The sequence below is a fragment of the Scaptodrosophila lebanonensis genome, unplaced genomic scaffold (genome assembly GCF_003285725.1).
Source record: "Scaptodrosophila lebanonensis strain 11010-0011.00,11010-0021.00 unplaced genomic scaffold, SlebRS2 tig00000089-arrow-pilon, whole genome shotgun sequence".
Classification (NCBI taxonomy): domain Eukaryota; kingdom Metazoa; phylum Arthropoda; class Insecta; order Diptera; family Drosophilidae; genus Scaptodrosophila; species Scaptodrosophila lebanonensis.
In genome coordinates this window covers 355949-371015 of record NW_022060565.1, presented here as the reverse complement: position 1 = coordinate 371015, position 15067 = coordinate 355949, and the positions used below count along the sequence as shown (strand labels likewise).

General features: G+C 41.3%; 4 protein-coding genes across 7 annotated transcripts; 1 reads left to right on the top strand and 3 right to left on the bottom strand.

Moving 5' to 3' along the window:
* Positions 1-272: 272 nt before the first annotated feature.
* LOC115626722 (ATP-dependent RNA helicase dbp2) lies at positions 273-6431 on the bottom strand. Of its 2 annotated transcripts, XM_030522166.1 has the most exons (5): positions 6144-6431; positions 4116-5709; positions 1733-3630; positions 860-956; positions 273-736 (listed from the first exon to the last, which is right to left on the bottom strand). In XM_030522166.1, the coding sequence occupies exons 2-3, from the start codon at positions 5574-5576 to the stop codon at positions 2263-2265; spliced, it is 2829 nt and encodes a 942-aa protein (XP_030378026.1). In that variant the 5' UTR covers positions 5577-5709; positions 6144-6431; the 3' UTR covers positions 273-736; positions 860-956; positions 1733-2262. The 2 variants fall into 2 exon arrangements, with proteins under 2 accessions (XP_030378026.1, XP_030378025.1); XM_030522165.1 differs by having other exon boundaries at positions 273-956.
* Positions 6432-6904: 473 nt separating this feature from the next.
* On the bottom strand, positions 6905-10087 carry LOC115626650 (double-stranded RNA-specific editase 1). 2 transcript variants are annotated; one of them, XM_030522056.1, is made up of 5 exons: positions 9948-10075; positions 8476-9263; positions 7981-8281; positions 7333-7919; positions 6905-7269 (listed from the first exon to the last, which is right to left on the bottom strand). In XM_030522056.1, the coding sequence occupies exons 3-5, from the start codon at positions 8243-8245 to the stop codon at positions 7075-7077; spliced, it is 1047 nt and encodes a 348-aa protein (XP_030377916.1). In that variant the 5' UTR covers positions 8246-8281; positions 8476-9263; positions 9948-10075; the 3' UTR covers positions 6905-7074. The 2 variants fall into 2 exon arrangements, with proteins under 2 accessions (XP_030377916.1, XP_030377915.1); XM_030522055.1 differs by lacking the exon at positions 8476-9263 and having other exon boundaries at positions 9948-10087.
* Positions 10088-10530: 443 nt separating this feature from the next.
* LOC115626840 (solute carrier family 35 member E1 homolog) lies at positions 10531-12682 on the top strand. Of its 2 annotated transcripts, none has more exons than XM_030522325.1 (4): positions 10531-11057; positions 11208-11416; positions 11480-11605; positions 11671-12682. In XM_030522325.1, exons 1-4 carry the CDS (start codon positions 10718-10720, stop codon positions 12142-12144), a joined length of 1149 nt encoding a protein of 382 aa, XP_030378185.1. In that variant the 5' UTR covers positions 10531-10717; the 3' UTR covers positions 12145-12682. The 2 variants fall into 2 exon arrangements, with proteins under 2 accessions (XP_030378185.1, XP_030378186.1); XM_030522326.1 differs by having other exon boundaries at positions 10930-11057; positions 11270-11416.
* Positions 12626-13931, bottom strand: LOC115626841. Its single transcript, XM_030522328.1, has 2 exons — positions 13046-13931; positions 12626-12979 (listed from the first exon to the last, which is right to left on the bottom strand). Exons 1-2 carry the CDS (start codon positions 13747-13749, stop codon positions 12775-12777), a joined length of 909 nt encoding a protein of 302 aa, XP_030378188.1. The 5' UTR covers positions 13750-13931; the 3' UTR covers positions 12626-12774.
* Between the last annotated feature and the right edge of the window lie 1136 nt (positions 13932-15067).

Genomic DNA, 15067 nt, shown 5'->3' with positions numbered 1-15067 from the left:
TCGCGCATAAAATTAATTTTCACTTCAACTTCAATGCAGCGTTTTTCGCTTAACGCTCAACGTTTTCAATTATCCTTCGTTTGCATTTTGTTTTTACATACTTGTTTCTTCTTCCTTTTCTCGTCTACCAAAGCAGCACTTAATGACGTTTTTTCTCATTTAAAAAGTTTACAAATTCGCTTGAAAAAATGTTTCACTTGTGTGTGTGTATGTATGTGTGTCTAACAAATCTATCCTCTGTGTGAGTGTATATATATATATATGTGTGTGTGTATTAGCTTAATTTTTGTTTTATTATTTTATGTCTTTATATTATGGGTTTAGTTTGTATTATATAAGCAAACCGTTAATTTCATACCAACCAAGTTAGTTTAAAAAGTTATACAAAAAATTGTTCCAATTTTTCCGTTTCATTTTTCTTTTCTCAATTATTATGTCTAACAAGAATTCTGTTGGTTGTTGTTGTTGTTGTGGTAGTTGTTGTTGTTTTTGTTACGCCATAATATGCGTATGAGCGCTTAAAATTAATTTGACAACATAGTGTAAAAATAGTGTGGATAAAAAGAAAATTAGGTTAATTAACAAATTATAATCCTGTTCGATTCTTATTCAGCTCTGTGCACAAATCGAGATCGTTCAAAAACATGATGTTGTTTGACTGTTGTTGTTGTTGTTGTCGTTGTCGCGTGTCTCTTAACTCTTAAACATTCGAAGAACATGCCGTGTATCCAATTATCTGCGTGCGGGTGTTTTTAGTACAAATATATTATAATTTACAATTGCAAGTTGAACTCAAGATATCATTTTTTTTTTTGTTATGGTTTTTTTTCAATTTGTTTAAGTGTGTGTAAAGGATTACCTTTTAAAGACAGAAAAATGTTGTCGCTGTTGTTGGTCTTTGTGTTGTTGACGCTGACAAAGACGTTTACGTGAGAGTTGCGTTGTTGCAGTTATCACTGTACATCGGAGGAGAAGGAGAAGAAAAGTCAAATTAGTTTGGAAGATCTCAAGGCAGGCAACAAAAATAACATTGTTATATACTGAATAAAGAATGACAGTCTTTTCCGAACAAAATCCAATTGTAGAATGCTATATAAACAATAATATCTGAAGAAATCAAACAATGCTATATAAACAATAATATCTGAAGAATCAAACAAACGGCTATCACAATAATGGAGTCACGGTGCTCACCCACACATTGTCGCGCCAAATAGATCGGCTTTTAATAGACCTTGCTAATGATTTGGCTATCATAATAAAGATTATATGATTTTCATACTGAGTAGTAGCCTTTAGTAGCGGCTCTTTGCCAAAATAAGGCCCCAGGAAGACCATTGAACATTTGTGTTTTTTTTAAACAAAACTATGAATAGATCGCACATTATTGTTAAGCATCACATCGTACTTCTCTTCGTAGATCATTTGGAGTGATCGTTCCCAGCCTCGAAATGGAGGTGAAATATTTATAAGAGGATCTACAAACGATATATTATTAATTTTTTTGATCTTTTTAATTGCTTGGAAGATAATGGCCATAAATAAAACGGACAAATATTGTAACATCGATTGTGTTCAACATGTTATGGGATCTGCCAAGTCCGTTATATCCGGACTCCTATTTTATATGTAAATTACGAGCAGACAATCTTAAACCAGAACGCCTACAATTGGATTTATGGATTAAAGAATCTGTAATTTTCCTTCACCAATCTTACATATTTCCACTTACCCAACTTTGTAGTTATAGTTGTTCATGCCTCTCTGCTGCTATTGAGCAGTATTGTTTTTGTTTTTGTCTTTGTCCAGGCAAGTTAATAAGCATTATGATATTAAAGGCAGATGAAAACGTTACATAATGTCGACTTAAATATAACATAACAAAATATTTAATCATCCGACTTGTGTTTTTGGTTTTGTGTGTTTGTTGCAAAAATCTTCAACTGTTTGCCAATGTTGTCGGTACTTCTTGCTTTTGTTGATGTTGTTGCCGTTGTTATTATTATTGTTCATATAATTGTTGTAGTTGCAGTTTTAATCAATCGATCAATCACTAATTTCAGTGTGCTATATAGATATATATATAATAGATGTGTGTTTATTGTGTTGCGAGCGTATTTGTGTTGTACACTCCATTTTTGGTTGATGTTGCTGTTGCCGTTGTTCTCGCTGTTGCTGCTATTTCTGTTGTTTGTGTTTCTATTGCAATGATACGCCTGTTGCAGTTGGACTTGAAAATACACCATCACCCATGTCGTCATCCTAATGCTGACCCGCCTGCTCAATGGCAGCGCCAGGTCCAGCAACTGCCGGCGCAAACTGATGATGTTGGGCCGCATAATATGTGGCCGGCATGCTAAATTGGCTGGCGTAGGGATTGGTGCCAGGTGCCGTAGTTGTTAGCACACCGGTGGCGTCATACATATAAGCAGTGCCAGGTGCTGGAGCTACCTGAGCACGTGCAGCGCCACCGGCAACAGCAACGGCTGCGGCAGCCACCGCTGCCGGATTTGCTGCAATTGGTGGCGAATTGGCCGGCGTATAATGGACGCCTGGCAATGGGGTATTAACAGTGGGTGCATATTCTTTGTAGCCACCCTTGTTATCATCATTCATGTGCTGCTTCTGTGGCTTCTGCTGTTGTGGCATGCCACCATGCTGCTGTGATTGCTGTTGCGGCTGTTGTTGCTGCTGGTAATGAGGTGGTGCCTGTTGCTGCGGCGGCTGTTGTTGGTACTCGCGTTTGGGATACTGCTGGAAACGTGGCATGCCCCCGGCGGCGACAGCGGCAGCAGCCGCATTGGGCGGAACAAATTGACCGCGACCGCGGTAATTTTGCGGTATAAATGGACCAGCTTGTTGCGCCAGATGCGGTTGAGCAGCATTGTGTGCACCGCCGGCGGCACCACCACCATTATGACCCATTATTGCTCGCGGACCACCTGCATTGAAGGGAGCACGTGGGCGATAGGTGTTGCCATTGCGATTGTTGCCATCCGGTCCTGGGTTACTTATCGCGCTGCGATTCCAGTTGCCAGCAACTCCGCCGGCGCCATTCTGTTGGTAGCCATTGCCGCCAGCGGCATATTGTTGATAACCACTAGAGCCGTTGCCAGCACTGCGACTACTGTAGCCACCGCCGCCAGCCTGATAGTTGAGCGGATTGCTGCGCTGCTGGTAAACAGTGCTGCCAGAATTACGATCGCCAGCATTGTTGTTCCAACGCTTATTGCCGCGATAATTGCCCGAATTCGGCATGGAGCGGGCCAAGTCCAACAGTGACTGTGAAGGTGTCTGTCCAGCCTCCTCTAGCACCGAGATGAGTTCACGTGCCTGCTTGGAATTGTCTGGTGTGAAGAAGGTGTAGGCCGTGCCTAGTTGCTGGCAACGGCCTGTGCGTCCAATGCGATGCACATAATTCTCGGACGAGTTGGGATAGTCATAATTAATAACAAACTGTAGGTCCTCAACGTCAAGGCCGCGCGAGGCCACATCTGTGGCAATTAGTATATTCGATTTACCATTTCGGAAGTCCTTAAGAACTGAATCGCGTTCACTTTGCGACTTGTCGCCATGTATCGATGTGGCGGTGTAGCCCTCACTGCGTATGATCTGGAGAATGTCTTCGACCTGAAAATATTAGCAAGAGTATAAGTGAAATTCTGCTTGACAGAAAGGCGGAGGGGGTTTTGTAAGGAACAAAGCCAATTGAATATCAATTGTAATAAGGCCCGTCCATACTTTATTCTTAAATAACATCTACATCAAGCAAATAACGAGGACTCATCTGAATAGGAAACTGAAAATACCACGAGGGTATTCAAAATAACATAATTTTCAAGAAACAACTGCATAAATACGAATTGCCTTAAGAATTGGTATATGCCCCTTTGTAGAAAAAATTATTTATAAAGGGATCTTTTAAAACAGAAACACCCGACAAAAAAATTCAATTTAGTAATTCTCTTTTAGTAATTTAAGGGGCTAACTATTTTAAAAATAATAATATTTAGCACCTCTTTAAATGTGTTTATAGTTATAGTTGGCATGTTCAAATAGCAAGGAAATAACAATGATTTGGTCAGGTGACAATGCATGTGGTTTTTTCTACATACCTTGATCTTCGTCTCCACAAAAATGATTATCTTATTGCTGTTGTTGGCCGCATTGTTTGTTGTCGGTGCAATCTCTTTGAGCAGTCGCACCATGCGCTGCGGCTTCTCGTTCTCATTGCAGATCTCAACAATTTGGTGAATGTTGTGGTTGGCAGACAGATTCATGGAGCCAATATTGATTTGTATGTAGTCGTTAAGGAAGTCACCGGCAAGTGCCTGCACCTCCTTGGGCCAGGTGGCGGACCACATGACCACCTGACGATCGGGACGAATTTGCTCAATAATTTTGCGTATCTGCGGTTCGAATCCCATGTCCAACATGCGATCAGCCTCATCGAGCACCAAGTATGTGCAACGTTGCAAATTAGTATTGCGATTCTCAAGGAAATCGATGAGACGCCCTGGGGTGGCAATGATTACTTCTACGCCGCGTTCCAGATCGCGTGCTTGTGGCACCTTCGAGGAGCCGCCAAAGATGCAAGTGTGACGGATCTCGGGCTTACACAAATGCCCATAATCACGGACCACCGACTGAATTTGTTGGGCCAGCTCGCGTGTGGGTGCCAAGACCAGAGCTATGGGACCCTCGCCTCGCATAATGGGCGGCTGGTTGCCAATGTGAACAATCGCTGGAAGCATGTAGGCCAGGGTCTTGCCCGAGCCGGTTTGTGCAATGCCCACCAGATCGCGACCGCTAAGGGCAATCGGCCATCCTTGAGATTGTATAGCTGTTGGTTTAGAGAAACCCTGACGCTTCATCTCGTCAATGATGTGAGGTGGCAGAGAAGATTCCTCAAAGCTTGCCACTGGATGGGGTATATCATTACCGGAGACAGTAATTTCCAGATCGCGTCGCATTTCGGCCACCGCCTGTTCGGTCTTATTCAAAACATTTGGATGCATGATATAGAAATTCTTGTGGAAAGGCTGCAAATTATCCCACTTGGGCTTCACCAAATTCCTGCCGGGATTCTTGGCCTTCTCGCGTTGAATTTCGGCCCGCTCCTCCTTAGAGAGCATGCCCAAAGCAGCAGCACTATAGCCACCATTGCCGCCAGATTGATAGGAGGCACCGTTACCCATGCCGTTGTGCGGTTTCTGGTAGCGTTGTGCGTAGTTTGGTTTTTGGGCACGTGGCCCCTGAAAGGTGACACCATTGCTGCTAAAGGCAGTGCCATTCTGTACGGCTCCACCGCCACGATAGGGATTACCACCACCGCCCATGCTGATACTGCCATTCTGTATGCCATAGGCCATGACACCATAGGGTTGACTGAAATGCATATTACCGGCTGCGCCACCACCATTCATAGCCGCTCCATTGCCGGCTGCTGCGAAATTGCCCCGCGGGTAGAAAGGGCGGTCGTGACGTGGACCGGTGCTGCCGCCGCCATTGCTATAATAGCCGCCCGAATGCTGCTGAACGCCACCGGCGTTGGGTGCATACGCTCCAGCGTACATTTTTCGTCAATATTTTTGTTGTTCTTGGGGTGTTTAAAAAGTGCGTTTAAGGTAGAGCTAGCTATTTCACTGTCGCCTTTTACTGCAGTTTTACTCGCTCTCACTGTGCGATTTCGCAATTTCGAATTTCTTCCTATTGATACACAAATGTAAATATGTACATATATAAGTAGCAGTAGTAAAATGTGGATAAGTAACTAAGACAAAACAAGTACATACATATTAACAAGCGACGCAGTTTAGTTTTTTTTTCCTCTTTCAATTATGTATTACATACATACATACATACATACGTTTGCATACATACGAGAGAATCATTATTGCAATTTTGTAATTATTTTTTAATTCAAAGAAAAGTGCGGCGTTCCGGAAAAAATCTACTCTCTAACGGCACCCCACGTTGGGACACCTTCACCCCCGCCCAAACGAACTAAACCAACCGAGTATCGCTCACACTAAAAATCAATACAGCATCGCAGGCGACAGCGCAGCGACCGACAAGACAGAGGCCGACCGAATGCACAACGAAAAAAAAAATGAAGAAAATGGAATGCAACTCAAACTCACCTTTTCGTTAGCTTCTGTATTCACTTTTGGAATTTTGGAATTATTTGAATACTTTAGAAATGAAATATGTAATGTGTTCTTTTTTTTGTTTTTGATGTACTGGTTGTAAGCCGTGTGCAATTGTTGTCGCTGCTTTCTTTGCGGAGTTAATTTTTTTCGTTCGACTTACGCTTTAATTAATTGCTTTTAACACTGAAACTAAGTTTAAGGCTAACTAAAACTGTATTTTGTTTCACACTGTTATGCTTAAGCTACATAAAAAGTGATTGGAAACTAATGCTATTACTTTTCTTTTGTATTTTTATACAACAAAAAAGGTTTGCAGCAGAGGCGAAAACGAATGTGATATGGTAGCCTATCGCTTAGCGATGTGAGAGTGCCGATAGGTTGAGCTAAATTTACAAACTATCGCACTGATATATAACGAATGTCATCGGAAACAACGTTTGAATCAATGAATCCGTAAACATCGGTACAATTGAAATTTGCATTAGAAAACTATCGAAATATGGAATAAAACATGATGACAACTTTATTTAAATTTTTCCGCAATGGTAGTTACACACGTGCTTAGATTTTAATATGTATAATCAGTACATACATAATACATATGTGTATATGTACAATCAATGTAATGTGTATTGAGTTTCGAAGTTACTAGCTCATCCTCTCTATCGCATAAAATGTCTATGTATATAATTTAAATAGGCTTTAGTACAAGGGTGCGTTCTAGTCCAGCCCCAAAATAATGCAATGCAACATAAATGTCCATGTGTTTTTAATGAATACAATTTTTCTACGACACGTTAAGATTCGTATATGTATCTATAATCAACGAAGTCATTGGGCGCATTCAACAGGGACGACTATTTAAGTGTAACTAAATTTTGGACTTCATGATTGTATGTATTTTAGAGCATACATATTCTCTTTAATACTCTTCATATGAAAAATTTGTGCCAAACAAACAGTTGCAAACATTTACGGCCACATTGCGTCGGGCTATCTTCTTCGAGCGTCCATCGGCGGTAAATTCTTGATTATCGACAATAACGCCAAGGCGTTGTAATACATTTGGCTTTTCGCCAGAGCAGCCATATTCGACGTATGAAATACCAGGACGCATCTGCAAAATGGTGGAAACAATATAAGTAACATAACATATTACTTAATTACTCAATTTACTTACAATGCACAATAATGTGGCTGGATGCATGGTTTCCCAGTTACTGGGAAGCTCGGAACGCACAGGCGGCTTCTTTGGCTCCTTCACAGGAGCAGCGGCGGCTGAATTTGGTTCAATTGGCTGAGCGCTCTGAGAATGGGCAGATGGATGCATCTCGGGAACAACAAATCCCTCACGCTCCCATTCGGAGAATAACTTATAAATTGCAAATGATGCCAGGTTTAACATGGGTAATTCGTCATCAGGATTTTCAATATTTTCATTGGCATTTTCTACTTCGCTAGTTTCCATTGACTCGTTAGCGGAGGACGGTATTTTCTTTTGTTTGGGTGTCATCTTGGAAATAATGTAATCGCGTAGAGCCTTTTCACAAGCCAAATTCTTAGCTGCCATTTTGGATTGTCCCTTACCCTCGTATTGATTCGAATTGACGGTAACAATGGCCGTAAAGCCGCCATCTACATTAGTGTTTATAGTAAAATCACTAATGGTTATGCCTTTAACCTCGTTGAGTGCCATAAGCGCATTCTTAGGGAGCATTGATTTACGCAACTGACGATTCTGACGCAACTTCTTGTCGCGTGTGCGCTCTGTGAAAAAAATGGAGTTTAGTCGGGAATGATCTAGTCTCTGTTTGCTAACAGCATCTACCCGAAGACTTCTTGCGCTTCTGAAAGATCTTCTTAAACGGTATCTTGCCGCCATTGCTGGTTTCATCGTTCAAATCAAACACAAGATCGCTCATACTTCCGGACTCCATGGTAGATGTAGTTGTAGCTACCTCGCTCGCGGATGGCATAGGTTCATCCTTTATAGCAGATAAGGGCACAGGCATTTGCGATTGCAACGAGAGCTGGTCTACTTGTTGCTGGACTTTCTCAGGTTCCAATTGAGTCATCGACTCCTCTTGCATCATTTGTACAACGGGTCTCTTGGGGAGAGCACTTGGATGCTAAATAAAAGGAGTTGAATTATGTACATATGTATGTGTGTTTTTGTGAATTGTAATAATGTCACAGTTTAAATGTTGAAGGTAGTTTTTGTCTAGGTAAGCACACTATGAGCCAATTCCAAATTAAGGGAAAACATCCATATACATTTTGTGTTCGTCTGCATCAGAGTTAGAAACCAATTGTAATGTCTTACGTTTTACACTACTGGACGCTCTCTCGGGAGCTGGCAGCATCGCCATCAGGTCTCCTACTAAAAAATATAGTTCAGGAATAGCCATGACCATTCCTACAACCAAAGTGCCCAAACGAATCATTGCACGCGCTGCGCAACGGAACCAAATGCCAACTTGATATGGTTGCCGTCTCTGGCCAAATGCTTGGAACTGACGCTATAATAAATGCCACACGGTTGTCCAGCCATCGATGGTTCAATCCCTACAATGGACTGGGCAACATTGTTGGTCATTTATTTTAACGATCGCAGTGCGCGCCGCCCCCATTTTGTTAGATTAGGGTGTGGTGGCGCTCAGTGGGGGTAGCCAAACCTTTGACAGTAGTTTGATGAGAGGTGGTGGTGTCTCGTTTGGGTACTTTTAGTGGAGCAAATGAGCATTGCTATCTAACGCAAAACTAATAATTTTAGTTACAATTGCTGGTGAATGTATTTTCAATAGCCGTAAAAGTTGCGATAATCACAAGTCCAGCTGTTTTTAACTTATTGCTGGCTATTTGTAAATTGTCCAACACTCCACAAATGAACGCGAGCAAGTGACGGTGACTCTCCGACAGGAGTGATTGGCTATGTTAATGAGGACTATGATGAGCTCTGACTGGTCTGTAAGTGGATCAGCCAGGGGAAAGTGGTAGAGCAATCGCGCATAGGTGGAGTAGACAACGCTCGGCACTTGCGATTAAGGCGCTTTTAGCGGCTATTGCTAATAAAATCACAATTGGGTAGTAAACACACATTGATATTGTGCGCTGTAAATTATATAAATAAAAAAGTTCCGTTATTGCAAAAAACTTTTGTTGCACTAAATATTAAAAATTACAAGCTAAGTGTGTGTATGTTTGTATGAGTATATAGTATGTGTTTACATGCAGCGTTCGAAAACAAAGGTACATTCTTTCTCCATTTGAGTGTGTCTGCCACAAAAATGACCGCATGGAATATATTGGTTGAAGACCTTTCTTCCCGTTGGCACCGCAACACGCAAATTTACATAAATCGGTAACTTTCTGAATACTTGCATAGAATAACCGATTTAAAAGGCCTCATTATAAGCATCGCTTATACAACAAAAAACGTATACATTCATATACATACATATGTACATATGTACATGGGAAAAATTGCATGCATATGTACGTACATATTTAAAAAATCAATGACTCTTTAGTTTTAGAACAGTATGCCGCATAACATTTTGCCAGTCTAATAGTTGCTAAAAGCAAGTCGTGCACAAGCTTATACATACATATACTGGAAAGTATAAATGTACTTATGACAATAGTCAAAGTGTGCAACGGCGTTGATAAACATTTAAAATTACTTATTATTAGATGAATTTTGCACTGTTACTTTTGCAATATGCTTAATATGGGCCAGCTTTTAAAAGTCTTTGTTGAAAAGCAATTAAATGTTTACCAATATTTAAAACTTACATTTGTTCCGCCGGGAACGAACGCCTTATTACCAGTTGAGCGGCGTGCACGATTCATTCTTTAGAGATTTTTATTTTTTCACCAACTTTTGAAATTTGTTAATATAATTAGAAGTTTACACTTAACAGACTGACTGTATGGTGACCCAATAATGTGTATGTATATCTCAAAGCCAAACAATACAACTTTGATCTAGTACCACTATCGAATATTAGAAAAATATATCGATAAAAGCTGATGAATTCAAACGTCACCACAGAACCACTAATCAGTTAGGTTATACCGGTGACTAGCTGGGAGAGGTAAGTATATAGTGTGGCAGCACTGTCAATAATTTAAATTTGACTTTGCGCCAGTGAGGCAAACGTTAAAGTGAATCAGATGGATGTTTAAATTACCTTTTCAATTTCATCTAACAACAAATTTTGATTGTCCTTACACAGTAAAATTAATAATAATGTGTCGGTATTGTGTTATTAAGAAAACGATATTGATTAATTCAATGAGGTTAATTTCGACAGTGGCGTTCACTTCCGTCTTTTGTATCGATAATTTGTACGCCGAACAATGTGTAAACTGGTGCGAGCCATCACGCCTTCCAACACTATGTACACGTAGAAATAAACAGACAACGTCGCCGATGTCTTAATTTTGATAAAAACTACAACGAAATGCAATAATTTAAGTGTGATACGATAGATAAGCATCTAACCGAGGAACGGGAGGCGCTCCAGCTTCTGTTTTGATAACGTACAGCAATCGCTGTCAACATGCAGAGCATAAGCAGCGGCAAGCGTACGAGCTCACGGCATGTTGCCGTCGTTTTGATGATGTGCCTCTTTTGGTACATCATCTCGTCCAGCAATAATGTCATTGGTAAAATGGTGCTCAACGAATTCCCTTTCCCCATGACGGTGACTGTCGTGCAATTGTGCAGCATAACCCTGTATAGCGGACCTTTCTTTAATTTGTGGCGTATACGCAAATACCAGGACATTCCACGTCCCTACTATATGCGTTTGATAGTGCCATTGGCTGTGGGAAAGCTGCTTGCGTCTGTCACATCGCATATATCACTGTGGAAAGTGCCCGTCTCCTACGCACATACAGGTAAGTCGAGTTGGTCACACGTCAGCAACTACCGCAAATTGTATAATTTTAACTTACTGGCATTATGCTCTTGTTCACAAACACGCACATACGCACAAATACAACTAAAAACACATCTCACAACATACAACACCACACGCAAACACGCAGTAAAAGCTACGATGCCACTATTTACCGTTGTTTTGACGCGCCTTTTCTTTGGCGAGAAACAGCCCACACTTGTGTACCTGAGCCTGTTACCCATCATAACTGGCGTTGGAATAGCGACTGTAACGGAAATCTCATTCGATATGATGGGTCTAATAAGCGCGTTAATTTCCACAATGGGTTTTTCGTTACAAAACATTTTTTCCAAAAAGGTGAGCTTGGCCATGTGATACTGTTTACTGTTTGATTAATTCATTGTCAACTATCACTTTTAGGTGCTCAAGGACACGGGTATACATCATTTACGGCTGTTACATCTACTTGGCAAGCTCTCGCTGTTTATTTTCCTGCCCTTCTGGCTCTACATGGATAGCATGAACGTTTTTCGACATACGGCCATTGTAAGAACAATATTATGCTGAAGATGGATTCGCATTTAATTGTCTATATGTGTTTAATTTTGCAGAAAAATCTGGATTATCGCGTTATTGCACTCCTCTTTGCCGATGGTGTACTGAACTGGTTGCAAAATATAATTGCCTTTAGCGTTTTATCGCTAGTCACGCCTCTTACTTATGCTGTGGCCAGCGCTTCAAAACGCATTTTTGTAATTGCTGTTTCGCTGTTAATTCTGGGCAATCCTGTCACGTGGGTCAACTGCCTGGGCATGACATTGGCCATTTTCGGTGTGCTCTGCTATAATCGTGCTAAGCAAATCTCAAAGGCAAGGGAACAGCCACCACTGCCACTAACGCATAGCAATCACATCAAATACAGCCCATTACCAAATGACGCCTATTATAGGGGTGCCGTAAATGGCAAACTCTCAAATGGCCTGCACAAACCGACAATGACAACAACGGCGACCATGACAAACAGTTTGCTAGCCAATGGAAGTGGTATGCCAAATGGCAGCGCAACGAGGCTGCTCTTCGTTTAGTTTTTAGAGCCATAGAGAAGTTCAGGCGGGTTACAGTCCTGGATTTTGTACCCGCCAAAAAGCATGCTAACACTATATACATCTATTTTAATCGCAGAAAAAAAATCCAATCCCAGTCCTTGTCATCATTATGTAATATCAGTTATCTTCATTGTACAGTATGGTATTTTCCGTTAATCCTTTTTTGTTGAACCAAATTTTGTGCTTTCTGTCCTTTTACCTTTATGCTTTATGCAAGCCCAATCGCGCCTTAAATTTTTGTTGTATGTAAATTATTTGTAAGATAATTGAATTGCTACACATGTATGTAGGTACTATGTAAATATTAAGTTGCCGCACTCTGGCGTCCGACTATGAAGCGAGCTCGACCCAAGCTCAGCCTCAATTGCCAGTCTGCGTCAGTTTCGAATTCGTTTGAATTTGATTAAGCCTCAAAGTGTATTTTAAAATGCAAATTGTATAGTAAATAGAAAAGAAAAAATGCGCAATAAAATTGTTGACCATGTACATAGGCATAATGTAAACAGAAAGAACACTATATCCAAAGAGTTTAATTTAAGTTATGTAATTGCAACGAACCTCATCTGGCCTGGTACGATTAAATATTTCGTGGGTCCCGGGTTGTGTTTGTTAAGCAGGTGCCAGCTTAATCCATTCATTGACCTCACCCTTTTCGTAGCCAATTCGGCGTAAAAGAGCCTCTGAACGCCAATTGTGGCTTACAATCCAAGCAGTCAGAGTAACCTCTTCACACTTGGCAATAGTTTTGCTCATGGCAGCGGCCAACAGTCCGCCTAGACCCCGTCTTTCAACCTTTGGCAGAACCTGCAATAGCCTACAAATGGGATTGTCGTGATAAGTGCATTCGGTTGCGTTTATAAAATCATATTTCAGAGCCTACCCCAATCCGGAGAAATCGTTTTGAAATATCCAGGCTACCAATTCGCCCGTATCACTGCGACAAGCACCCAGGCTCTTGTTGAATTTGATTAGCGCCCGTATATAATCCAACGAGCCCTCACCCGAATTCGGCCACACCGAGTGTACCAAGGGTGCATCCTCCTCACACAGAGTGCGCAGCTCAAAGTCCGACGGTAAGTCGGGCACACGCGCTTTCAAGGCCTGCGCATGAGGGAGGATCATCCCGTAGCACTGTCGAGCATTTAAGATACCAGCCGCTCCACGTTCCACAGCGATTTCCTTGACGCGTGCGCAAAAGCCCAAATCCACATTGGTCAAGAGCGCACCACGATGCCATTCGATGCGTTGCGTTTGCTCCAGGCACTCGTATAGTTCTGTCGGTTTCTCCGCCTGCCAGCTATAGAACGAGATACTTTGCACCAGATCGTGGTGAAGACTTACATAGGTGCCATAGCGACGAAAGTCGCCATTGCGATGAGTGTAGAAGCGCTTGCGCATTGAAATATAGGCCGCATCCTCCAGAGAAATGCCAGCACGGCTCAGCTGTTGATCCCATTTCCGTTGATTATAAATCAGCAGATAGTGAAAGTGTAGCGGACCGTATCTCTTCAGATAGAGCTGCAACAGCTCGTCCACTTCGGCATCGCTTAGCTGGCGAAGAATGTCCTCCTTCTGCGTGCCCATACTCGTATTACTCGTGCCACCTCTATTTGTGTTTTACTTTCAATTATAGTTGATTTTAAGTAGCTCTTTGTGATCCTGACCCTGATCGTGTTACTGTTGTTGCGGAGCGATCGTGTTCGTGATTGTGCGGCTGCTAGACGCCGTTTGTGTGACGGTAATACGTCTTGAGGAGGTGCAGCCCAAAAACTAGGGGACAATGACTTGGAATGATATGGCCAGACGATGGCCTAATTAATATTCGCGTACAACCCACAGAAGCACGCGAATAAAAGCTAACTAATTCAGCTGATTAGATTTCCCCAACTTGAATGCGTTACAGGGTGTTTGTGTCTCCACATACATACACATACATATGTACGTATGTATGTATGTATGCCTGCCGTGTATGGAAATGTAAGCACACAGTACGAGTGACAGGTGGTTCGACGTTTACGGGGCCGGCATCGGGGCATCGTAGAGTGGGACTCGGCTAAGCACAGCGATAAAGCTGGCACGCAATTCCATTGATACTCTTGGTCAATGCTACTGAATGGGAGATACACATACATATACATATGTATGTACCTGGACGTTCATGATATGTACTTATGTATGGAACTGTAAAATAACGGCTGGAAGAAATCAGGCTCTGTCGATCAGCTGGAAGCTCGTTTCAACCAACTTGTTAGACTTCACTAATTATCACATTTTTGATATTTAATCATACAACTATCTTTTTTATGATTATCTTTATCAGAAGTAATAATTTATCGCCTTTCTTTCTTTATTTTTTTGACTTTATTTATTTATTAACTTATCGATCATTTTCATTAATTTCATAATAAAATAGCAAGCCAATAATTAAATTTACACACTTTTTGTCTTCTTCATGAGAATTGAAGTTCCGACCGTAGAATTTACAACTACTTTATGGCTTATATAATTTAAAAACTGTCTTCAAAGCTGCCACTTCAGTCATCTAAATTGAACAAGCTATACCTTTTTAGAAAGCCTGGAATGCGAACTGCCGAAATCCAAAATTTGGATAGTTTGGCACTCCTCTATCTTGTTTTCGTTGGTTTTCCATGTATACACACAAAATATGCCGTTCATTGAAATAGTAGTGCTGCTCCTCACCACTTTCAAAATTATTTTCGAAACACTTTTAGTCATTCAAATTGAACAAGCGATATCTTCTAGAAAGCCTGGAATGTAAGGATTATAAAGCCGGCAAAATCCCGATACATTTGAACACTATATCGAATGATTTCTTTTTTAAACGTTACTCTTTTTAAAACCCTATAATCAAACTTTAGACTATAAATCACAAGAGAAACAC